Source organism: Oryctolagus cuniculus, chromosome 17, assembly GCF_964237555.1.
Source record: "Oryctolagus cuniculus chromosome 17, mOryCun1.1, whole genome shotgun sequence".
NCBI lineage: Eukaryota > Metazoa > Chordata > Mammalia > Lagomorpha > Leporidae > Oryctolagus > Oryctolagus cuniculus.
In genome coordinates, this window is record NC_091448.1 from 19,865,007 (window position 1) to 19,890,934 (window position 25,928).

Here is a 25,928-nt window from a genome sequence, read left to right on the forward strand (position 1 = left end):
TGCCTACTGGTGTGCATGTGTGTTTTAAGGACAGACAGAGTAACAGAACCATCTGCTGGTTCATTTCTCAAATGACCACAACAGCCAGGACTAGACCAGGCTAAAGCCAGAAGATTGGAACTCCATCTGGGTCTCCCACATGGATGGTAGAGGCACAGTTATTCCCTGCTATTTCAGGCACATTAGTAGGGGGCTGGATCAAAAGCAGAGTAGCCAGAACTCAAACTAGTGGACCAGTGTGGGATGCTGGCTTCACAAGTAACTGCTTAACCTGCTGTGCCACAACATTTTTATTTTTTTATTAAAAAGATTTGTGTATTTATTTGAAAGAGAGAGAAGGAGATATAAAGAACCATCCACTGGTTCATTCCCCAAATGGGCATAACAGCCAGGGCTGAACCAGGCCAAAGCCAAGAGCCAGCAGCTTCTTCCAGGTCTCCAAAATGGGTGCAGGAGCCCAAGTACGTGGACCATCTTCCCCTGCTTTCCCAGGCATTAGCAGGGAGCTGGATCAGAAGTAGTATAGCCGAAATTTGAACCAGCACCCATATGGGATGCCGGTATCATAGGTGGTAGCTTAACCAGCTATTCCACAATACCAGCCCCTGCCTACTGGTTTTTAAATATAGGAAATATAAGTCTGTAGCCAGAACAAAAGACTGATGACCAAATAGTCTGTTTTTAATTCACTCTTAGCAGTTAGAGAATTAAAAAGTATGGTTTAGGGATAGGAAAAATTCTGATGTTAACATTTTAATTATCTTGTGGGAAAATAATGAGAATCCAGGTAAATAGGGAAAACATGAAAAAGTAAGAGCTACATCTGTATATATCTGGTAGTTAATAAGGTTAGTTTCTCTAAAAATAGCCCATTGCCTTATTACCCCCAAGTTAAGTATGTATTTTTTCATGATTGTTCATTTTTTAAGTACCTTGTTTTTATTTGTTTGTTTGTTTGTTTATTTGTATTTTCAGCTGCTTGTGTGTTTTCTGAGAAGGAAATAACAAATATTGAACCTCATCAATCCAATAATAAAGATTTGACCACTGTTAAGAAGCATGCAACTGAGAGGCATCCAGAAAAGTATCAGGGTATTTCTATTTCAAACTTGCATGTGGAGCCATGTGGCACAGATACTCATGCCAGCTCATTACAGCATGAGAACAGCAGTTTATTACTCACTAAAGACAGAATGAATGTAGAAAAGGCTGAATTCTGTAATAAGAGCAAGCAGCCTGGCTTAGCAAGAAGCCAACAGAGCAGATGGGCCGAAAGTAAGGAAACATGTAATGATAGGCAGACTCCCAGCACAGAGAAAAAGGTAGTTCCGAATGTTGATTGCCTGTATGGGAGAAAACAACAGGATAAGCAGAAACCTTCGTGCCCTGAGACCTCTGGAGATAACCAAGATGTTTCTTGGATAACAGTAAATAGCAGCATTCAGAAAGTTAACGAGTGGTTCTCCAGAAGTAATGAAATGTTAACTCCTGATGATTCACTTGACCGGCGGTCTGAATCAAATGCCAAAGTGACTGGTGCATTAGAAGTTCCAAAGGAGATAGATGGATATTCTGGTTCTACAGAGAAAATAGACTTACTGGCCAGTGAGTCCCATAATGCTTTAATATGTGAAAATAAAAGAGTCCATTCCAAACCAGTAGAGAATAATATCAAAGATAAAATATTCGGGAAAACCTACCACAGGAAGACAAGCCTCCCTAACTTGAGCCACATAACTGAAGATCTAACTATAGGAGCGTTTGCTGCGGAACCACTGGTACCGTGTCCACCCGCAAATAAATTAAAACGTAAAAGAAGAACTTCTTCAGGCCTTCAACCTGAAGATTTTATCAAGAAGGTAGATTTGGCAGTTGTTCCAAAAACTCCTGCACAGATAAATCAGGGAACTGATCAAACAGTGGACAATGATCAGGAGATGAATATTACTAATCGTGGTAATGAGAATGAAACAAAAGGTGATTATGTTCAGAAAGAGACAAATGCTAACCCAACAGAATCCCTGGAAAAAGAATCTTCCTTCAGAACTAAAGTTGAACCTATAAGCAGCAGTATAAGCAATATGGAACTAGAATTAAATGTCCATAATTCAAAAAAACCCAAGAAGAATAGGCTGAGGAAGAAGTCCTCTACCAGGCGTGTTCATGCACTTGAACTAGTAGTCAATAAGAAACCGAGCCCACCTAATCATACTGAACTACAAATTGATAGTTGTACTAGCAGTGAAGAAATGAATTTCGACCAAATACCAGTCAGTCACAGCAGACAGGTTCAAGTCATAGAAGATACAGAACCTCCAACTGGAGCTAGGAAGAACAAGCCAAATGAACAAATAAGTAAAAGACATGCCAGTGATGTTTTCCCAGAAGTAAAATTAACAAGCATACCTGGTGTTTTTACTAACTGTTCAAGTTCTAATAAACTTCAAGAATCTGTCAATCCTAGCCTTCAAAGAAGGGAAATAGAAGAGAACCTTGACAGAGTTCAAGTGCCTAATAGTGCCCTAGACCCCAAAGATCTCCTGTTATGTGGAGAAAGGGGCTTGCAAACTGAAAGGTCTGTGGAGAGTACCAGTATTTCACTGGTACCTGATACTGAATATGGTACTCAGGACAGCATCTCATTACTGGGCGCTAACACCCTTGGAAAGGCAAAAACAGCAGCAAATGGACATGTGAGTGAGAGCACAGCAATTGGAAATCCCAAGGAACTTATCCGTGATTGTTTGAAAGATACTGGAAATGACCCGGACAAATGTAAGGATCCATTGAGAAGTGAAGTTGACCAAGAGACAAGCGTAGCAATGGAAGAGAGTGAGTTTGATACTCAGTATTTACAGAATACATTCATGGGTTCCAAGCGTCGTTCATTTGCTCTGTGTTCAAAACCAGGAGATCCAGAAAAGGAATGTGCAGCAGTCTGTACCCGCTCCAACTCCTCAAGGAAACAAAGTCCAGAAGTCACTCTTGAACGTGAACAAAAAGAAGAAAGTCAGAGAAAGGAAGAGTGGAAAATCAGTCATGTCCAGGCAGCCGATAGCACTGTGGGCTTTCCTGTGGTGTGTCAGAAAGAGAAGGCAGGTGATTGTGCCAAATGGGGCATTAAAGAGATCTCTAGGCTTTGTCTGTCATCTCAGTCCAAAGGCAGTGAAACTGAGCTCATTGCTGTAAGTAAACATGGAATGTCACAAAACCCATATCATATGCCACCAATTTCTCCCATCAAGCCATCTGTTAAAGCCACACGTCAGGTAAACCTGTCAGGGCAAAGGTCTGAGGAACATTCCGTGTCATCTGAAAGAGCAGTGGGAAGCGAGAGCCTCATTCCAAGCACAGTGAGCACAATTAGCCAAGAGTACATTAGAGAAAGTGCTTTGAAAGGATTCAGCTCGAGCAGTATTAATGAAGGGGGCTCTAGTGCTAACGAAGTATGCTCCAGTGTTAATGAAGTAGGATCCAGTGGTGAAAACATGCAAGCACAACCAGGCAGAAGCAGAGCACCTGAGTTAAATGCTGTGCTTAGATTAGGTCTTATGCAGCCTGAAGTCTGTGAGCAAAGTCTTCCTGTAAGTAATTCTGAACTTCCCAAACTCCAAAGGCAAGAAGAAAACGAAGGAGTAGTTCAGGCTGTGAACAGAGATTTCTCTTCGTATCTGGTTCCTGATAGCCAAGAGCAGTCTATAGGAGGTAGGCATGCTTCTCAGATTTGTTCTGAGACACCTGATGACCTGTTAGATATTTATGAAATAAAGGAAAATACCAGCTTTGCTGAGAGCGGCATTAAGGAAAGATCTGCTGTGTTTAGTAAAAGTGTTCAGAGGGGAGAGTGCAGTAGAACCCCTAGCCCTTCAGGCCATGCATGTTTGGCTCAGAGTCACCAAAGAGAAGCTAGGAAATTAGAGTCCTCAGAAGAGCATATACCTAGCGAGGATGAAGAGCTTATCTGCTTCCAACAATTACTGTTTGGTAAAGTAACTGATAGACCATCCCAATCTACTAGACGTAGTGCTGTTGCCACAGAGTGTGTATCTGAGAAAACAGAGGAGAACTTCGTGTCATTGAAAAATAGCTTAAACGACTCTGATAACGAGGTGACACTGTCAAAGGCATCCCAGGAGCACCCCCCCAGCCAGGGATCAGAATGTTCCGGTAGCTTGTTTTCTTCCCAGTGCAGTGCAGTGGAAGACTTGAATGAAAATACAAACTCCCAGGATCCCTTCTTGATGTTTGATTCTCCTTCCAAACAAATGAGACATCAGTCTGAAAGCCAGCAAGATACGAGTGACAAGGAATTGGCTTCAGATGATGAAGATAATCTCCAAGGACAGAATGTGGATGCAAACTTAGGTATCGGAAGCAGGTTTTTGTGTTTGCCCTGGTCTGTTTTATAGAAATGACCTAATTGTTTACACCTTTTGGGGAACACATTTTACAAGTTTGCAAGTACAGTTAAAATAATTGCTTCCTAAATCTGAAATATGTTCCTCCAAAGGTGCTTTTCCTTAAAAGTCAAATGTCCTTCGCCCATCTAGTGTATCTTTTCTGATTGAGATTTAAAATCCTAATTGTTGGCAGACTTGCTTCTGGTTTTCTGTGTTAGGACTTCGGAGACAAAATCGCAGTCTCCCAGAGAAAGGAGTTCAGTCATTTTATGTGACATGACAGTGCAACCTGCCCGGCCAGTGGGAGGAAACAGACGTAGCAAGTTGCAGTGTTAGTGGTGTTTTTACATCTGAGCCTGTTTATTGTCTTTTAAGGTGCAGCAGCATCTGGGTGTGAGAGTGAAGCAAGTCTGTCTGGAGTCCACTCAGGGCTGTCCTCTCAGAGCGAAATCTTAACCACTCAGGTAAGAAGCATGTTTGGCGTCCCTTGCATTAAGTGCTGTGTGTCCCACGTCCTTATGTTTGCTGACCTCATCCCTCTGTGTTAATAGCGAATACTAAATACTGAATTTATTTAATTAACTAAACCTTCAAAACCCATTTGTCCTATAACAAAACACATCTAAAAGTGCTGTTGTATTAAAAGAGGAATGTGCTTAGTCTTGGTACCAAATTGAAATCTACAGGGTTTTCTTCCTATTAGAGACCATTTTACTTATTTACTTATTTGAAAGGCAAAGTGACAGAGAGGGATTGTCCATCTTCGGGTTCATTCCCCAGATAGCCACACGACAGCCAGGTCTGGGCCAGACCAAAGCCAGAAACTCCATCGTGGTCTTCCACATGACAACAGGGACCCAAGTACTTGGACCAACTTCCTGTGCCTTCCTAGACACATTAACAGGAAGCTGGTTGAGAAGCAAAATAGCTAGGACTCCAGTATGGGATGCTGGTGTCTTAGGGGCAGCTTAACCTGCTGTGCCACAATGCTGGCCCTGTTTCTTTTATTTCTTTTAAGATTTATTTTACTGGGTCCGGCACTGTGGCACTGTAGGTTAAGCCTCCACTTGAGGTGTTGGCATCCTGTAGGGACACTGACTCATGTCCTGGCTGCTCCTTTTCTGATCCAGCTCTCTGCTTATGGCCTGGGGAAGCAGTGGAAGATGGCCCAGGTGCTTGGGTCTCTACATCCACATGGGAGACCCGGGGGAAGCTCCTGGCTCCTGGGTTTGGATCAGCCCAGCTCCAGCCGTTGAGGCCATTTGGGAGGGTGAACCAGTGGATGAAAGACCTCTCTCTCTGTAAGTCTTCCTTTCAAATAAATAAATAAATTTTTTAATTTATTTATAAAATAAATATATATATTTATTTTACTTATTTGAAAGGCTTACAGAGAGAGTTTTGTTTTGTTTTTAAGATTTATTTGTTTGAAGGGCCGGTGCTATGGTGTAGGTTAAGCATCCTCCTGGGGTGCCAGCATCCCATATGAGCACCAGTTCAAGTCTCTGCTGCTCTATTTCCAATCCAGCTCCCTGATAATACACCTGGGAAAGCAGTGAAAAATGCCTCAAGTGCTTGTGCCCCTTCACCCATATGGGAGACCTGGAAGAGTCTCCAGGCTTCTGGCTTCTGATCTGCCCAGCTGCGGCCATTGGGGCCATTTAGGGAATGAACCAGCAGGTCTCTTCCTCTCTTTGTAACTCTGCCTCTAAGTAAATAAATAAATATTTTTTTAAAAAAGATTTATTTATTTGAGAGGAAGAGTTATAGAGAGAAACAAAGACAGAGAAAGTGAGACCTTCCATCTACTAGCTAGTTCACTCCCCAAATGACTGCAAAGGCTAGGGCTGTGTCAGACTGAAGTCGGGAGCCTGGAATTCCAGCAGAGTCTCCCACACAGGTGGCAGGGGCTCAAGTACTCAGACCATCTTCTACTGCTTTCTCAGGTGCATTAACAGGGAGTTGGATCAGAAGTGGAGCAGGGGGGCCGATGCTGTGTCATAGTAAGCTAAGCCTCCAGACATCCCTTCTGGGTGCTTGTTGGGGTCTTAAGCCTGAGCCTGGTCCCTGACCAGCAGGGGACAGCACAGGCACTCCCTGACAAGGTGAATGGGAGAGGTAAGGTCGACGGGTTAAGCACTAAGCACACCACTAGCACCCGTGAGTTCTGTCAAAGCAGGAACTACTTTATTGAGGAAGTGTACAGGCTTATAAAGCTTACGAAAGACATGCGTAGTAGGGGAGCCAATCAGCGAAAAGGTCATGCAGGCATGGGTGGACCATGCACAGGGGCATCTTAAGCAAAGTATAGGGATCATGCACTGTCCACGTGTCCGGAACTGAAGTGGACCTATCCCTGCCGGTGGTCTGATCTTATGTAGCTTAACCGCAGCAGCCGCAGACACGCCCCTCGAAAGTCCAACAGGCACCATATTGTAATGGAGATTTTAGGCAATGCCCGACAGGTGCTGGTTTGAGATCCAGCTATTCCACTTCTGATCCAGTTCTCTGCTATGGTCTGGGAAAGCAGCAAAAGATGGTCCAAGTTCTTGGGCCCCTGCACGCATATAGGAGACAGAAGAAACTCCTGGCTCCTGGCTTCGGATTAGCCCAGCTCCAGCCATTGTGGCAGTTTGAGGAGTGAGCCAGCAGATGGAATACTTCTCTTTCTGTCTCTCCTTCTCTCTGACTGTAACTCTACCTCTCAATAAATAAAATCTTGTAAAAAAATATTTATATAATATATTCTACATATTTATATCATAATCTTGCTTTTGCTATGTCATTAAAATCCTTCATTGACTTTATTGGTCACATAGCATTCTATCCTTTGGGTGTATCTTGATTGATTTGATTATTGCCAGATGTTGAGAGTTTCAGGATAAGAGGCACAGTTTGCTATTCTGTACAGCTATATGATAGACATCAATATTTGTGCATATCCCTAGTTATTTTATTTCTTTTAAGATTTGTTTTATTTATTCCAAAGAAGAGTTACAGAGAGAAGGGGAGAGATAGAGAGATATCTTCCATTCACTGATTCACTCCACAAATGCCCTCAATGGCCAGGGCCGGGCCAAGCCAAAGTCAGGAACTGGAACTCCTGCAGGTCTCCTGCGTGGGTGCAGGGGCCTAAGGACTTGGGCTATCCTCCACTGCTTTCTCAGGTACTGAATCAGGTACTGAATTCAGGGCTGAATCAGAAGTGGAGCAGCCGGGACTCAAAGCGTTGCCCATAATGGGATGCTGGCACTGCAGGCGATGGCTTAACAGGTTCCGCCACAATGCCAGCCCCCCTGGTTATTTCTTTAGTATAAATTCCTGAATTTGGAATTTTTGGTCTTTGGTACGTATTGTTATACTGTGCTTTAGAAAGATTAAACCAATTTGTGCTCCTCCAGCCCCTCTAGTATTTGACAGTTTTCCTGTGCCTTTACCAGCATCACACTGGTTCCAGTTTTTGTACTCTTGTAAATCCTGGCATTGCCCTGAAGGCTCCAAATAGTGAGGGCGTGTCCTCTTCTGCCCATTCTCTGTATAGAGCAAATCCCCCTAGGTCTGAAGCCTGTTAGTGTCAGGAAGAAACCTTTGAGACAACCGCCTGCTCTGTACCTGAACTGTCACCAGTATTTGCCACTTCTGCAGGATTGCCATGGTGACTAAATTGATGCGAAGACTTGGACCTTTTCTCTGTTTACAATTCCTGTGATCCTTTCTGGATGTGGACTCGGGTTCTGTCAATATGCCTGTCACCTAATTCTGTCCCATGTGTTTTAAGATTTTAAGATCCAGTTTCTTATCCCATCTGTCTTAGCCATACTGTATTATATTTGACATTCAATAAGTTATTTCTTTGGTTTTTTTTGTATCCCCAATCTTATTCCGAGGAATATGCCTATTTGTTAAGGATTCATTTTGCAAGGTGCTTTTATCAAGCATCTACCCAAACCTTAAGTCAGATGTCAGGCTTACAAATCTGGAGAAGCACAGACAGACAGAATACTGAAGTGGGATCTTTTCCCTCTGGTTATATAGAACTGAGCAGAGGTATACAGGGAGATAGAAAATGTAATTTTTTATCTGACTGATTAAATTGATTCAGTGGATCATTTCTGCATTAAACATTTACTGAGCACCTACTGTTTACTGGACTTTGGGGAGACAGAAGTGATTTAAGGGAAGATGCCTCCCATGTAGGAGGTCAGATTGTCCACTTGGGGATACTGATGTGTGAGCGCTATAAACCAAGTAGTGAGGGATCGTGTGTTCTTGATAGATGGGCTATTGGTGGGGACTTCGAAAGGAGACATTTGAGCTGGGCCTTGGAAGACGAGAGGCTGGGACTGGCGCTGTGGCACAGTGAGTTGAAGCCCCAGCCTGCAGCTCCGGCATCCCATGTAGGTGCCAGTTCAAGTCCTTACTGCTCCACTTCTGATCCAGCTCTCTGCTATGGCCTGGGAAAGCAGTAGAAGACGGCCCAAGTGCTTGGGCCCCTGCACCCGTGTGGGAGACCTGAAAGAAGCTCCTGGCTCCTGGCTTCAGATAGTCTCAGCTCCAGCCATTGTGGCCAATTGGGGAGTGAACCAGCAGATGGAATACCTCTCCCTCTGGCTTTACCTCTCTCTAACTGTCTTTCAAATAAATAAAATAGATCCTTAAAAAAAAAAAAAAAAAAAAGAAAAAAAGATGAGAGGAATTTTCCTAAGTTGGAAAATCAGGAAAGCAGCAACTAAAGCAAAGACATGGAGAAACGGGATGACCCGGAAACACGAAGTTGCCCTGTGTTGTTGGAAAATGGAGCATATGGGGATATTGAGGGGAAATAAGGGAGGTCAAGGGTTGGAGGACCTTTAGAGCTCTGTGATTAGGAATTTGGACTGTCTCAGCGTAGTAATGAGTAACAGTTACATCGTATTCAGAAAGTATTAACTTGTTTAAGCAGGGGTATATCACTAAAGGGAACTTCTGCAGTAATGTAGCTGTATTAAAAGGTGAGATCAGAGTGGGATAGTGGGGATACAATAGAAGAGTAGAGCTAATTAAAAAGCCATATCAGCATTAGAATCCAGAAGACTTGGTCACCTATTTGGTGTTGTTCTCCCTAGTGTATTTAGTAAATTGACCACATGGGAATTTGTCTTTTAAGTTGTAAAGTAATTCCTTTGGGAAACCCAAAGGAAAGTATCTAATTAATTCTCTTGTCACTATTTTTTTTCTGATGTTCTGGCCTATTTAATGACTACACAGAGGTTAGAGTGGTGTTTTTCACAGGAGTAATATTCATGTGGCTTCTGAAACACTGATTAGATACTTCTGTCTGGTTTCATTCCAGGTTTACTGAGGCAAGGCCGTGGCTAGGGTTTAATCAGTGATGCAGCTACTCACAAGGACCACGTGGTGGCAATGGCGTTGCTATACATGTTGGCTGCAAAGCAGTCTCAGGGTAGCAGTAGAAATCTTTGTGAAACTGGGAATACATTTTCTGATCATAAAAACTCCTGAAAACCATGAACTCAGTGTAGCAGGAGGAAGAAGATGCCTTGTTTTTAGCAGAGGGCAAAGTCATTTTCAAGGATCAGAAGAAGAAATGGAGAATAAAACAATCTGTCCCCAAGGCTGCTGGCAGCTGCTAGCGTTCCTTATAAAAATGATAAAGAAATGTATATTTTGGAAAATTTCTTATGTACCTAATTTTTTAAAATATGAAATGCATTAAACTTGGCAGACCTCTTGAAATGAAACACTAAGTAATAGGAATCCCATTAGCAAGAAGAACCCGTTATCTTGAACTAAAGGCAGTAACTGTTATTACAGGCTTTCTTAAAGCTCTTTGAGTTGGGTCCTTCCCTCGAACAGGTCCTTCTCTCTAATGATCTCTAGGTGTTCTGTCCCTGTCTAGAATGGCAGCACCATGAAGTCTGTCCACAGCACCAGGACAGTAAACAGTTGTTAAATAAACTGAACAACTAATTGAATTTGTTTGTTGCCTTTTCTTTTAGAAACTCAAGGTTCAAAGAATCCCGGAAAAGGCAGAGTCCTCAATCTGGGCAGGATAACTGATAGTTTGTTTTTTTTTTTTCAGATTTATTTTATTTATTTGAAAGACAGAGATACATAGAGAGGTAGAGCCAGAGAGAGAAAAAGGTCTTACATCTGCTGGTTCATTCCCCAAATGGCCACAATGGCCAGAGCTGAGTTGATCCAAAGTCAGGAGCCAGGAGCTTCTTCTGAGTCTCCCATGTGGGTGCAGGGGCCCAGGCACTTGGGTCATCTGCTGCTTTCCTAGACCATAGTAGAGAGCTGGATTGGAAGTGGAGCAGCCGGGACTTGAACTAGTGCCCATATGGGATGCTGGCACTGCAGGCCAGGACTTGAACCCACTGCGCCACAGCGCTTGCCTCTACTAATAGTTTTTTAATAAAATACCATAGGAAGGAGACTTTTTTCAATATTGTAGCAGTCTAAAATTCACAAATTTTTATATAGACTACCATAAATATCTTGAGTCTTATAATACCAAATCTTTGACACATCACCTGTGTAAAATATAATCTTTGCAAATGTCCAGACCTGGGTCAATCTGAAGTCGGGAGCTGGGCACTCGATCCAGGTGTCCCACATAAGTGGCAGCAACCTAACTACGTGAGCTATCACCTGCTATCTCCCAGAGTGCACATTGATAGGAAGCTGGATCAGGAGTGAGGACTCTGCACACAAGCACTCCAATACAGGATGTAGATATCCCATCCCATGATATCTGGGCCAAATGCTTGTCCCCAGGCTAATTTTAAATATCAATATGTGTGTTTAAGGGGGCTGGCACTGTGGCATAGAAGGCTAACCCTCTGTCTGCAGCACCAGTATCCAGTATGGGTGCCATTTGGAAACCCAGCTGCTCCTCTTCCAGTCTAACTCTGCTATGGCCTAGGAAAGCAGTAGAAGATGGCTCAAGTTCTTGGGCTCCTGCACCCGCATGGCAAACCTGGACTCCTGGCTCCTGGCATTGTATCTGCCCAGCTTCAGCTGTTGCAGCCATCTGGGGAACAAACCAGTGAATGGAAGACTTTTCTCTCTGTCTCCCTCTGTCTGTTACTCTACCTCCCAAATAAATAAATCTTTTTAAAATATTGCTAAAGTATGTTAATTATTTTTTTTTACTCCCTAGCTTTCAAAGAAAATAACCAATGTTTAAATGACATCACAATAAAGCAGTTCTACTGGGGTGTTTGAGGATTTTTTTCACCTTTTAACATCATTCTGAAATAATTTCATGGATATTAACTATATGAATATGGTTAGATTAAAACGTGTTCAGCTAAAACTCTTAATCCCATACTAGATAGTTTCAATTTTCGGTGTAAAATTAATTGGTGTGGCTTATTTTCACTGTATGGCAAGTTTCTTAAAATGTAATTTTCTTGGTGATATTTCTCATTTTTCAGCAGAGGGACACCATGCAAGATAACCTTCTAAAACTCCAGGAGGAAATGGCTCAGCTGGAAGCTGTGTTAGAGCAGAATGGGAGCCAGCCCTCTTACAGACCCCCTTCCCCCCTGCCTGACCCATGTGCCTCGGAGGACCCGCTAAATCTACAACAGAACACATCAGAAAAAGGTTTGTAATATTGGCCATTCATCAAAAACCATCAAAATTCTCTCCTTAAGCCTGGCTTATCACTTCTGAAAAGTGAAGCCCAAGCTCCAGCATTTTATGATCTTTGCTCAGCACGTATTTACTGAGTCACTCCGTGAGTAATCTTTGGGAGCCTTGATTCTAGTCCCTACTTATGACTAAGTTACTGTTCATGGGGACCCAAAATAGGCATTCATGTCATTGAGTACCTACATGGGGAAGATGCTATGGGGAGCCCACAGGATGTGACGATATAGTTACTGTTAGGAAGCAGAGTGTAATGGGAAATCAGCAATGGGTAACCTGATAATTTCAGAGAAATGTGAAAAACTGGTGCCAGATCACAAAGACCTAGTTAGTGTGCTTTCTAATTTATAAAAAGAAACATCCTATACTTCAGGAAATGCACTTTGGTCTGCAGAAAGCCCAATTATGCAGCCGAGTTGCGTACTTTATAATGCTAGAGTTATCAACAAGGCCAATGCACCTCTGAGAGGAGACCATTGGAAAAAGCAGGGAGGTGGGATTAATTAGCTATACAGAAAAAAAAATTAGCTATACAGAAAGTGAATACTGAACAGAGAAATAATGTGTAAATGAAGGAAAGTGAGATAAATTTGTTTTTAATTGGAGAAAGAGCATGTTAGGCAGGTTTTTAAATAAGGGCAAACAGAGAGAGATGTGTAAAAGACAAATTAGGCATGGGTCCACTGGGGGAGCTTGGTGCTTGGGAGCAGGCAGGGTGATGAGCCCGCCCAAAGTGTTCTGCCCTGTTCTCTGTGATTCCTGCCTAACTCAGCATCTGGGTTCGTTCCTCACACCCCTTCCATGGTCCTAGGAGAGGCCTGAAGGCCTTCCCTTTGAGTCTTTCTGGAATTCAAATCTATTCATCATTCAGAAAAGTGGCCTTGTTTCCCAAGTGTGCCTTGCAGTGTTTTTGTGATCTGGAAGAAACAGTGACTCCTGCATGAGAAACTAGAAATTTGTTGCTATGGCACTGCTTCAAAATGTATTTCCCTAAATGTTTTCTTTGTAACTGTGTCTTCATATCGTTCCTCTCCCGGAGAATGAAACCCAGAGTCCAGTCCCCAGTACAATTCTCTTTGGGGTGCTTTTACCATCTTCAGTCTAAAAATAGATCAGAATTCTAACTCTGTAGCACAAGACAGAAAATGTTATTGTGTGGCTTTAAATATCTATGGAAATCTACTATGGTATGTTTGTTTTTTCCTGAAGATCTGTAGACAAAATGTTTCTTTTTTACTTCATTTCTGAGAGAGACATTTTGATTATCAGTACCAACTCGAGATTTGGACCTTTTTCTCCCTTTAAGTTGATATGAGCCTAACGGAGATCCAACTAAATTTCTTAATTTAGGAACAAGTATTATTTGTTTTCTGTTTTACTCATGACATACTTTTTAAGTAAGTTTTTGAAGATCCCAAATTCAGGGACTGGCAATGTGGCACAGGGGGTAAAGCTGCCACCTGCAGTTCCGGCATCCCATTTGGTAGCTGGTTGGAGTCCCAGCTGCTCCACTTCCAATCCAGCTCTCTGTTATGGCCTGGGAAAGCAATAGAAGGTAACCCAAGTCCTTGGACCCCTGCACCCGTGTGGGAGACCTGGAAGAAGCTCCTGGCTCCTAGCTCTGGATTGGCCCAACTCCAGCCATTGCGGCCATTTGGGGAGTGAACCAGTGGATGGAAGACCTCTCTCTCTCTCTTTCTCTTTCTGCCTCTCTGTAACTCTGCCTTTCAAATAAATAAACAAATCTTTAAAAAAAATTAAATAAACTATGTTCCTCCCCTGGAAATACACAATCACTTGGGCTTAGTGGATTATATACTTCTTAAACTTTTTCATTATAAATTCTACATTTTTATAGTTTTATCATTTAATATCCTTCTTTCTTTCCTTCTTTCTTTTCTTTTCTTTTTTTTTTTTTTTTTTAATTTATTTGAAAGAGTTACAGAAAGAGGTAGAGCCAGAGAGAAAGGTCTTCCATCTGCTGGTTCACTCCCCAAATGACCACAGTGGCCAGAGCTGAGCTGATCCAAAGCCAGGAGCCAGGATCTTCTGGGTCTCCCACATAAGTGCAGGGGCCCAAGGATTTGGATCATCTTCTACTGCTTTCCCAGGCCAGAGCAGAGAGCTGGAGCGGAAGAGAAGCAGCCGGAACTCGAACCAGCACCCATGTGGGATGCTGGCACTGCAGGCCAGGGCTTTAACCCACTGTGCCACAGCACCGGCCCCCATCCTTTTCTTTCTTCCACCAAATCTTTTCCTAGTTTTTCCTAATATTTTACATAATGCTTGCACATAGTAGGCAATCAGTAAATTTATTATTAAGTGTTTGGTCTGACCCATATTCCCTACCCATGAAGAATGGTAAGACACCCAAAGGAGAGAATGATTTCAGAGGGACTATGGTACTGTTCTGAAATGTGGGCTCTGACTCCCCACATTTATACTTTCCTGAACCAACCAACAAGTAGATCATAGCGCAAGGCCTGAATTGGGCTTGTTATTCAGAGAATGTAATGCAGGTTAAGGGAAAAAAAAAAAGAGCAGAAAAGTTCTATGCTATTTCTTATGTTCTATTGAATTAATTCCCAAGTCAGGTTAGCTTGTTTTCTCCATAGCTTGAGGTCCATTGTAGTGAGAAGAAATTCATATGCTGATGTGTGCTGGTGGTAGTATGGCTTTTTTAAAAAAACATTTTATATATAAAGTGAATGAATTTCATGTTATTTCATATATACAGAATTAGGAGCATGGCTCCTTCTTTATTTTTTTTTGAAGATTTATTTATTTTATTTATTTGAAAGAGTTACAGAGAGAGGTAGAGCCAGAGAGAGAGGTCTTCCATCCGCTGCTGATTCACTCCCCAAATGACCGCAATGGCCAGAGCTGAGCTGATCCGAAGCTAGGAGCCAGGAGCTTCTTCTGGGTTTCCCACGTGGGTGCAGGGACCCAAGGACTTGGATCATCTTCTACTGCTTTCCCAGGCCATAGCAGAGAGCTGGATCAGAAATGGAGCAGCTGGGACTCAAACCGGCACCCACATGGGATGCTGGCATTTGCAGGCTGTGGCCCACTGTGCCACAGTGTCGGCCGCGGCTCCTTATTTTTAATAGCTATGTCGGTATCAGGCTACCCTTGCCTTTCACTTTTTTTTTTTTTCTTTCTTTCTTTTTTAAACCCTTTCCAGTGGTTAATTCTGTTTGGTCTGGTTCCTCAGAAGCTGCACATCACTATTTTTCAGTTATCATCCTGAATTTTTGTGGAGGGAAGAATAATACCTGTATTTTTTTTAGTTATTTTATTTATTTGGAAGACAGTTAAAGCAAGAGAGAAAGAAATATAGAGAGATCTCCCATCTGCTGGTTCACTCCCCAGATGGCCGCAACAACCAGGGCTAGATAAAGCTGGAGCCAGGAGCTTCTTTCTAAGTCTCGTATGTGGGTGTAGGAGCTAAAGGACCATGAGCCATTTTCCACTGCTTTCCCAAGCTTATTAGCAGGAAGCTAGATCGGAAGTGGAGCAGCCAGAACTCCAACCAGCGCCCGTCTGGAATGCCAGTGTCACAGGTGGCAGCTAAATTCATTATGCCCCAGTGCCAGCCCTGATACCAGTATTTAAGGTTAAACCCTGCCCACCTTCAGCAGCTGGTGGCTTCAGGCAGAGTCCTTGTGTTCCTAGAAATTCACAGGTCCAGAAAGATGAGTATAAAGGAAATTATATATAATATATTTGAAAATTAACTTAGAAAATCAATGATTATTTTCCCCCAGGCTACCCAGTATCTTAAAAAAACAGCTAAATTAATACAAACCTTTGTTTAAATGTTCTACCTTGATTTATGGATTTTAGCTTTTCTAATAAAAGCTTGAAATGAATTACAGTCATCGGCAATTTTTTAATGGTCGGGAAATTTGTGATTTTTATCTGTTTGCTTTTGCATTTTAAATATTTCTGCCTTTAAGCCACTTCCTAGGAGGCAGTGGCACAATAATTCATTTGAAGGAATTAATAAATAGGGTATGCTGGCATTCTAGAACTTTGCCTTGGGTCTGTTTTGTGTTTTTTTTTTTTCCCCTTCTTGGGCCATTTCATCATTAGTTCCATGTATTATTTCAAGGTTCCTTATAAACCAGCATCTTGTGTTGATTTTTTTAGTTCTGTTTGTTTTTCCTCAGTAATTGAAAATGTGAAGCAAAATGTCACCTTTTTTTTTTTTTCTTTTCTTTTTCATCTGACTTCCCTCCTCTTGCTTCCTCACACAGGCACAAAGCTCAACCCTCATCCCATGTGACCTTTGCCGTGGAGGCTGTGGGGATAGGAAAGGGAACACGCCTTGTGCTTCCAGAACCTTTTTCTTTGCTATCTAAGGGGACTTGGGTATAATTCAGTTTGCTGCAAAGATAAAAACTTGTTGCTTATTCTTGTTTTCTTATCATTCAGGGCGAAAGGCAAATATATTTTTTCAGTCTTGTCTCAGCTGAGTGTCTTTATTTACCTAGTTTTAAGGTACACTTTTTATTATCATTATTTATTAATCATTTCGTTCCATTCAGTGCTAGCATCCGTCTGTTGCATCACTTGTGTTTGTAGAATTTTATCTGAATACTTGTTTAAAAACCAATTTGATTGTCACAGATTGCTGCTTTTGGAAAAATTGATGTTCTCACCTGAATTATCACCATCAGGAAAAAAAAAAAAGTAGATTTCTTTGTTTTCTCATTCTATTTAAAGGAGTATTAACTTCAGAGAAAACTAGTGAATATCCTATCAGCCGGAATCCAAAAAGCCTTTCTGTTGACAAGTTCCGGGAATCTCCACATCATTCCAACAGTAAAAATAAAGAACCAGGAGCAGGAAGGTAAGAAATGTCAAATGTGGTGCCTGCATGATGTCTTTTTTTTTTTTTTTTTTTTTTTTTTTTTTAAGAAACTTCTGTGAAGTTGCATTTATTTTTATTTTATTTATTTATTTGTTATAGATAGTGAGAGGGAGAGATAGGGAGAAAGGTTTTCCATCCGCTGGTTCACTCCCCAAATGGCCATAACGACCAGAGCAGAGCCTATTCCGAAGCCAGGAGTCAAGAGCTTCTTCCCGGTCTCCCACGAGGGTGCCGCGGCCCAAGGTTGTGGGCCATCTTCCACTGCTTTCCCAGGCCATAGCAGAGAGCTGGATCAGAAGAGGAGCAGACGGAACTAGAACCGGTGCCCATATGGAATGCCAGTGCACAAGTGGAGGATTAACCTACTGTGCCACAGCGCTGGCCCCTCTGCATGATGTCTTAACTTATACTGAAAGACAGAGACAACTCAAGATCCCATCCATGAAATCATTTTCCAAATGCCTGCTGCAGACAGGAATTGACCATCCTGAAGCCAGCAGCCAGGATCTCAATCCAGGACTCCCAAGTGAGTGGCAGGGACATAACTGCTTGAGCTGTCATCTGCTGCCTGCTAGGGTCTGCCTTGGCAGGAAGGTGGAATTGTTGGGAACCAATGCCAGGGGTTAAACCCAGGCACTCTGATACGGATGCAGGCATCTTCACCAGCCAAACACCTGCCCACTGAACTCTTAGCTTAAATTTTCCCCCCATATTCTCTGCTTTTTTGTTGTTGTTGTTATTGTTCACAAATGTTTATGACCCTTTATTGATCCAGGATGCTTATTTTATTTTACTGGGAATAAGCTTTTTGGCCCTATACCAGACATAAGCTACAATAGGAGAAGTGTGCAGTTAGATAGATGTGCTCCTTCTGAAAGTCACAGTGAAATATAGAAACAAAACCTGAAGTGTGCATTTGGTGTGGCAGTTAAGTCACTGCTAGGGACACCTGCATCCCATATCACAGTGCCTGGTTCATGTCCCAGTTCCTCTGCTTCCAACACAGCTTCCTGCTGATGTACTAGGGGGCAACAGATGATGGCCCAAATACTTGGGTCCCTGCTACCAGACTGAGTCTGGACTCCTGGCTTCAACCTGGCCCAGCTGTAGCTGTTGTGGACATTGTGGAGGAAACAAGCAGGTGGGAGATCTCTGTCTCTCTCTGTTTCTCTGCCTTTCATATAAAATGAAAATAATCAATAAAAGATTAACAACAAAAAATACAACAAAGAAAAACAGTAACTAAAACCTGAACAATCCTGGGAGCTGATGGTAGACTTCTCCAAGGCAGCATTTGCCCTAACTGAAATTTCTGTCTAGAATCTAAGAAAAATTTGGATGTTATTTATCTCAAGAAATATTCAGAAGATCTCTCTAGGGTATATTTTCAAATCACTGTTGATATAAGACTCTATAGCACTTTCTGTTTTCAAAAATACTTTATCTGTGGGGCAGGCAGAGAGAGAGAGAGGCATTCCATCTGCTGGTTCGCTCCCAGATGGCCACAATGGCTGGAGCTAGTCCGATCTGAAGCCAGGAGCTTCTTCCGGGTCTCCCACATGGGTGCAGGGCTCCAAGGACTTAGGCCATCTTCTGCTGCTTTCCCAGGCAAATAGCAGAGAGCTGGATCAGAAGTGGAACAGCCGGGTCTTGAACTGGCTCCCATATAGGATGCCAGCACTATAGGTGGTGGCTTTACCCGCTACGTCATAGTGCCAGCTCCATAAATAAACATTTTTAAAAATGTTCATCTGGAGCCGGTGCCGCAGCTCACTAGGCTAATCCTCTGCCTTGTGGCGCCGGCACACCAGGTTCTAGTCCTGGTCAGGGTGCCGGATTCTGTCCCAGTTGCCCCTCTTCCAGGCCAGCTCTCTGCTGTGGCCAGGGAGTGCAATGGAGGATGGCCCAAGTGCTTGGGCCCTGCACCCCATGGGAGACCAGGAAAAGCACCTGGCTCCTGCCATCGGATCAGCGCAGCACGCTGGCCACTGCGGCCATTGGAGGGTGAACCAACGGCAAAGGAAGACCTTTCTCTCTGTCTCTCTCTCACTGTCCACTCTGCCTGTCAAAAAAAAAAAAAAAATGTTCATCTGGGGGCCAGCACTGTGGCTCAGTGTGTTAAAACCACAGCCTGCAGCTCTGGCATCCCATATGGGTGCCAGTTTGAGTCCCAGCTGTTCCATTTCCAGTCCAGCTCCCTGCTAATGTACCTGGGAACTGGAAGATGGCTTAAGTGCTTGAGCCCTACATCCATGTGGGAGACCCAAAAGAAGTTTTTGGCTCCTGGCTTCAGCCTGGCCTAGACTCCCTCTTTGCAGCCATTTGAAGAGTGAACCATCGGATGATGAAAGATCTGAATCTCTCTCTCTGTAACTCTCCCTTTCAAATAAATAAAATAAATATTTTTTAAAAAAATGCTATCTACTCCCTCATTTGATCTTTTTTAAAAATTACTATTATTTGAAAGGCAGAGTTACAAAAAGAAGGGGGAAGAAGAGACAGAGAGAGAGAGAGATCTATCCACTGGTTCATTCTCCAAATGGCTGCAGTGGCTGGAGCTGTGCCAGGAGACTGGAACTCCTTTTGGGTCTCCCATGTGAGTGGCAGGGGCTATCTTCTGCTGCTTTCCCAGGGGCATTGGCAGGGAGTTGGATTGGAAGTGGAGCAGCCAGGACTTGAACCAGCACTCATGGGATGGTGATATATCAGGTGGTAACTTAACCTGCTGTGCCATAACACCAGCCCTTCATTTGGTCTTTGTAACACAATTGTCAAAATAAAAGGACAGGCCGGCGCCGCGGCTCACTAGGCTAATCCTCCGCCTTGCGGCACCGGCACACCAGGTTCTAGTCCTGGTCGGAGCGCCGGATTCTGTCCCAGTTGCCCCTCTTCCAGGCCAGCTCTCTGCTGTGGCCCGGGAAGGCAGTGGAGGATGGCCCAAGTGCTTGGGCCCTGCACCCCATGGGAGACCAGGAGAAGTACCTGGCTCCTGCCATCGGATCAGTGCGGTGCGCCGGTCGCAGCGCGCCAGCCGCGGCGGCCATTGGAGGGTAAACCAACGGCAAGGGAGGACCTTTCTCTCTGTCTCTCTCTCTCACTGTCCACTCTGCCTGTCAAAAAAAAAAAAATAAATAAATAAATAAATAAATAAAAATAAAAGGACAAGTTCAGGACTATTATTTCCATTGGATAGCTCAGAAAGAGATGCAGAACTGTTAGGGTCACACATCACACCATTCTAGAAAGGAAGATAAATTCGTGTTTATCAAATCTCTACTGCATATATATGCTTATCTTCCTGGGAATGGGCACATTTGGCCAATAGTCTAATCACACCATCTTTTGCGAGCCCCTTAGATTGAGGATAGTTGTGAGTCTAGGGTGCTGGCATTTTGACTGGCAGAGTGAGAAGATGTGGCCAAGTTTAGAAAGAATGGCTTCACCAGCATGTTTTAACCAGGTGAACTGTCTGTTTACTATTCAAACTAAAAATTTCTGCTGCTCTTCCTCCAACAGGTAATCTATAGTCTTCTATCATAGAATCCGCACATTGATTGAACTTCCTCTCCTACTAGAGTGCTTGAGAGCAGCAGTTCAGGTTTTGCTCATCTTCAAGGGGCCTAGCTATTCTTTTTTTTTTTTTTTTTTTTTTCTAAGAATATATTTTAGGGGCTGGCACTGTGGTGTAGCAGGTAAAGCTGCTGCCTGCAGTGCCGGCATCCCATATGGGCGCCAATTTGAGTCCCGGCTGCTCCACTTCCGATCCAGCTCTCTGCTATGGCCTGGGGAAGCAGTAGAAGATGTGCTCGGGCCTCTGGCACCCACATGGGAGACCTGGAAGAAGCTCCTGGCTCCTGGCTTCGGATCGGCGCATCTCTGGCCATTGTGGCAAATTGGGGAGTGAACCAGCGGATGGAAGACCTCTCTCTCTGCCTCTCCTTCTCTCTCTGTGTAACTCTGACTTTCAAATAAATAAATAAATCTTTAAAAAAAAAGAATTTATTTTATTTATTTGAAAGTCAGAGTTACATAGAGAAAGAGCAAGTATGTCAACATTAATCAATTTTCTATGTCATAGGAGAGCTGATTTTTTACATATTAATTTGAACTTAGGTTGAATAATGTATAGAATTTGAGTACATAGCAGTAGATAATTTGGTCAGATTTTCTGACATGCTTTTAAGCAGCTAAGAGATATCCAGCCCCTAAGGGGAGATATGTCAGCCCTGACATGTTGATAGGAATGTGAATCTAGACCGTCACCTGGCTCTTTTGCAAGTTATTCCTGATCTGACCATGTACTGTTTCACCTGAGCTTTGGCTTACCTGAGAAGTATGATTTGTCCTTTTAGAATTGGTGATAATGGTCAATAATGGTCTTTCTCCTTTCATCCATCTTCTAGGACTTCCCCTTCTGAATCCCAGTTGTTCGGGAATAGATGGTACACGCACAGCCATTCGAGCGCTCTTCGGAACAAAAGCTGCCCACCTCAAGAGGAGTCCGTTAAGGAAGTTGGTTTGGAGCAGCGGCAGCTGGAAGACTCTGAGCCGCAAGATTCAGTGTCAGAGTCTTATTTGCCAACACAAGATACAGGTAATGTTTCATCTGCTGTAATGGAGGTGACACTTTCATCTTCTCGGAATCCTATGTGAAGATATTCTGGCTAATCAACTTTCTGATACATTAGTATATCACGGATACTTCTGCTGTATTGAAACCACGAATGGTAATCTAAGCTTACTTGAAAATTACCACAGCTGTTAATTTGTCTGTGTTGGTTTAACTAACAATCTGGAGGATGGAAGTACACCAGTGTACTCTTCACATGTTGGACCAGGGTGCTGAGGCTCTACAATATAAAGTTTAAGGCCTGTCCTTTATTGACAAATGAGTCGAAAATTGAAGCAAGCTCTTTTTTATGTATTAATGGATATAAATTACTATATGTTTTATGCCTTATAAATCACTTTTAAGCCGGCGCCGTGGCTCAATAGGCTAATCCTCCACCTTGCGGCGCCGGCACACCAGGTTCTAGTCCCAGTTGGGGCACCGGATTCTGTCCCAGTTGCCCCTCTTCCAGGCCAGCTCTCTGCTATGGCCAGGGAGTGCAGTGGAGGATGGCCCAGGTGCTTGGGCCCTGCACCCCATGGGAGACCAGGAAAAGCACCTGGATCCTGGCTCCTGCCATCGGATCAGCGCGGTGCGCCGGCTGCAGCGGCGGCCATTGGAGGGTGAACCAACGGCAAAGGAAGACCTTTCTCTCTCTGTCTCTCTCTCTCACTGTCTACTCTGCCTGTCAAAAATAAAATAAAAAATGTTAATAAAAAAAAATCACTTTAATGAGTAGTGTGGTTTATGGCTTGTAAATCAAAGTTTTAATCAGTAATGAAAGCTTTAAATTAATTCTCAAAAATACATTATCATAAAAGGTGCTATCTGACCTCAAATGTGGTATCTGGTCATGTTCATTAGGGGCATTTTAAGAATCTCATACAGGGACTGGCATTGTGCAGCTGTGGCTGGCATCCCATATGAGCACTGATTCAAATCCCAGCTGCTCCACCACTCTGCATCCAGCTCCCCTCTCATGTACCTGGGAAAGCAACAGAAAATAGCTCAAGTATATCAGTTAACAGCAAGATATTACTATCTTTCTTTAGTTATTTTTCAAAAAGATTTATTACTTCTTTGAAAGGAGCAATGACAGGGAGAGAGAGCGAGCTCCTTCTGCTGGCAGCCCCCAAAGGGTGCAAAGCCGGGGCTTGTCCAGGCCAAAGCCAGCACGCTGGAACTCCATCCAGGTCTCCCAGGTGGGTAGCATCCTACCCATGTGGGTGCGTGGGCCGTCCCCTGCTGCTTTCCCAGGCACAGTTAGTAGGGAGCTGGATCAGAAGTAGAGCATCCCTGACTTCGGCCTGGCCCAGCCCTGACCACTGCAGCCATTTGGGGAGTGAACCAGCAGATGGGAGATCAACTGATCTCTCTCTCCCCCTCTCTCTGTAACTTTGCCTTTCCAATAAATAAATAAATATTTTTTAAAAAATTAAAGCTTAAAAAGAAAAAAGAAGTGGAGCATCTGGGACTCGAAACGGCACTCTACCTGGGATGCATGCCTCACAGGCAGCTGCTTGGCTCACTGTCCCTCTTTAGTCGTTTTAGTTATGCTTTAGATTTTAAAATATTACCAGGATAATATTTTTCATCTTCAATATATTAGGAACATTACTCTGTCTTATTGTACATCAGTGTTTAAACTATAATGAGCGGGCCGGCGCCGCGGCTCACTAGGCTAATCCTCCGCCTAGCGGCGCCGGCACACCGGGTTCTAGTCCCGGTCGGGGCGCCGGATTCTGTCCCGGTTGCCCCTCTTCCAGGCCAGCTCTCTGCTGTGGCCAGGGAGTGCAGTGGAGGATGGCCCAAGTGCTTGGGCCCTGCACCCCATGGAAGACCAGGAGAAGCACCTGGCTCCTGGCTCCTGCCATCGGATCAGCGCGGTGCGCCGGCCGCAGCGCGCTGGCCGCGGCGGCCATTGGAGGGTGAACCAACGGCAAAGGAAGACCTTTCTCTCTGTCTCTCTCTCTCACTGTCCACTCTGCCTGTCAAAAAATAAATAAATAAATAAATAAATAAACTATAATGAGCAAGGAAAACTCCATTGAAATAGATGCATCACAGTTTGTTTAATATCCTATTATGGGATATCTGGGTTATTCTAAAATTACTATTATACAGTGTTACAATGAACATTCCTATAACTAAACCTTTGCAAACATCCTTCATTTCCTTATAATTCTGTATGCTTCTAAAACGGGAATTGTTGACTAGAAGTATAAACACCTGGTAAGGGTTTTGCTGGGTAACAGCAGTGTCCTTCAGAAAAGGTAAGGCGCAGTCCCACCAGCAGTGTATCAGTGCATTCCTTTCCTTTTACCCTAACTTCATTGGTCGTTTGACTTCTTTGCAGAGACAGGACAGTTGTGATTCAAGATTCATTGTCACGTAGATTAACCTCCTTTTTCCGTTCCTTTCAGAGGGCACCCCTTACTTGGAATCCGGAATCAGCCTCTTCTCTGACCCTGAATCTGCTCCTGCTGAGGACAGAGCCCCCGGGCCAGCTCCTGTGTGCAGCTCACCAGATTCACGATCTACACTGAAGTTACCCCAATTTCAGGTTGCAGAATCTGTCCAGAGTCCAGCTAACGATAGTGCTGGATGCAGTTCCAAGGAAGAAAGTTTAAGCTTGGATAAGCCAGAATCAATATCCTCAACAGAAAGGATCAACAAGGGAATATCCATGGTGGTATCAGGCTTGACCCCAAAAGAATTTGTGAGTGTATCCATATATTTCCCTGTAATATTTAATGTTATGTGCTGCAGATAGTTTTGTGTGGGGTGTGAAAAATGAATAAGGGAAGAAATCTGGGAAACAAGCACAATTCTATGTAATTTAATTTCCATTACTAAATTATGAAAATTTGCATCTAGGTAAGACTATAGTATGGATTGTTTTTCCTATTACTTGAGAAAATAATTATTAAATATTAACAAAAAGGTATACTTTACTTTGGGGTCTAATATAGAGCTTTTTTTTTTTTTTTTTTTTTTTTTTTTTAAGATTCATGTACTGGGGCCAGCACTGTGGCGTAGCTGGTTAAGTTACCGCCTGTGGTGTCAGTATCCCATATGGGTGGTAAGTCAAGACTCGGGTGCTCCACTTCCGATTCTGCTATGGCCTGGGAAAGCAGTAGAAGATGGCCCAAGTCCTTGGGTCCCTGCACCCAAGTGGGAGATCCAAAGGAAGCTTCTGGCTTATGGCTTCGGATCAGCTCAGCTCTGGCTGTTGCAGCCAGTTGGGGAGTGAACCAGCAGATGGAAGACATCTCTCTCTCTCTCTCTCTCTCTCTCCTCTCTCTCTCTCTCTCTCTCTCTCTCTCTCTCTCTCTCTCTGCCTCTCCTTCTCTGTGTAACTCTGACTTTCAAATGGATAAAAAAGTCTTTTAAAAAATTATTTATTTATTTGAAAATCAGAGTTACAGAGAGAGAGAGAGAGAGATTTTCCATCTGCTCATTCACTCCCCAGATGGCCTCAATAGCCAGGGCTGGGCTGGGCTGGGCTGAAGCCAGGAGTCAGGAGCTTCTTCTGTGTCTCCCACATGGGTGCAGGGACCCAAGCACTTGGCCCATCCCTCCACTGCCTTCTCAAGCCATTAGCAGGGAGTTGGATGGGAAGTGGAACAACTGGGACTATAACCAGTGCCCAAATGGGACACTGGTGTAGCACGCAGCAGCTTTACCTGCTATACCACACCGCCCCATGAGCTTTTGAATTTGAATTTCTTTTGTCTAGTGAAGCAAGTAGGCATCTTTTTCCTCCTTTGGTTCACAACTGAGTAAACTTACCAGCATGTTTAACAAAATCCAGACTGGTTCCACGCATACTGCCAGACACTGGCATGTCTCCAGTGTGTGTTTGTCTTTATCCTGGCTTGTAAGACAAGTTATTCAATAGCCTGCCCTGTCGTTTCTACCCTACAGCACCTTTTGCTATTAGGATTTTGGCATTTCGTGGGCCAAAATGGGAATTTCATGCCAGAAATGGGAATTGTTTAATACATGGAAAAATAACCATTGAAATATTAAGACCACTGAAACCTTATTTCTGCTTGAGCTGCTTACAGATTTCAGACATCCTAGGAAATTTGCTTTCCCTGTAATTAATTGCCATTCATGTCACTTAATAACAAAATAGTTGAGTGAATATTTCTTTAAAACATGTTAACACCCAAGACTGTCAGATGGATTCAATAATGGGTGCTGTGTCTTGCAGGCTGAGAGGTAACTGAGTAATTCTGAAATATTTTTACTAATACATCATTCTTAGGTTAAGAACAACTTCTCATCCTCAGTTCTCCCTCAGAGGTGACTCAGCTTAATGTTCTCTATGACTAGGTGTATCCCTCTGTAGAAAGGGTAAAGTGAGCTGTGTCCACCC

At 43.4% G+C, this 25,928-nt stretch overlaps 1 protein-coding gene across 4 annotated transcripts in view; it reads left to right on the plus strand.

The window, feature by feature from the left end:
• BRCA1 (BRCA1 DNA repair associated) overlaps window positions 1-25,928 on the plus strand; it is a 71,532-nt gene that overhangs the window by 27,487 nt on the left and 18,117 nt on the right. For 2 of the 4 annotated variants that reach the window (XM_017349213.3, XM_008271548.4), the window contains exons 10-15: window positions 976-4,365; window positions 4,776-4,864; window positions 11,843-12,014; window positions 16,788-16,914; window positions 21,339-21,529; window positions 23,968-24,263. In XM_017349213.3, coding sequence (XP_017204702.2) covers window positions 976-4,365; window positions 4,776-4,864; window positions 11,843-12,014; window positions 16,788-16,914; window positions 21,339-21,529; window positions 23,968-24,263 — 4,265 coding nt within the window. The remainder of the gene's footprint in view (window positions 1-975; window positions 4,366-4,775; window positions 4,865-11,842; window positions 12,015-16,787; window positions 16,915-21,338; window positions 21,530-23,967; window positions 24,264-25,928) is intronic. The other 2 variants (XM_008271549.4, XM_008271550.4) reach the window with 1 other exon arrangement.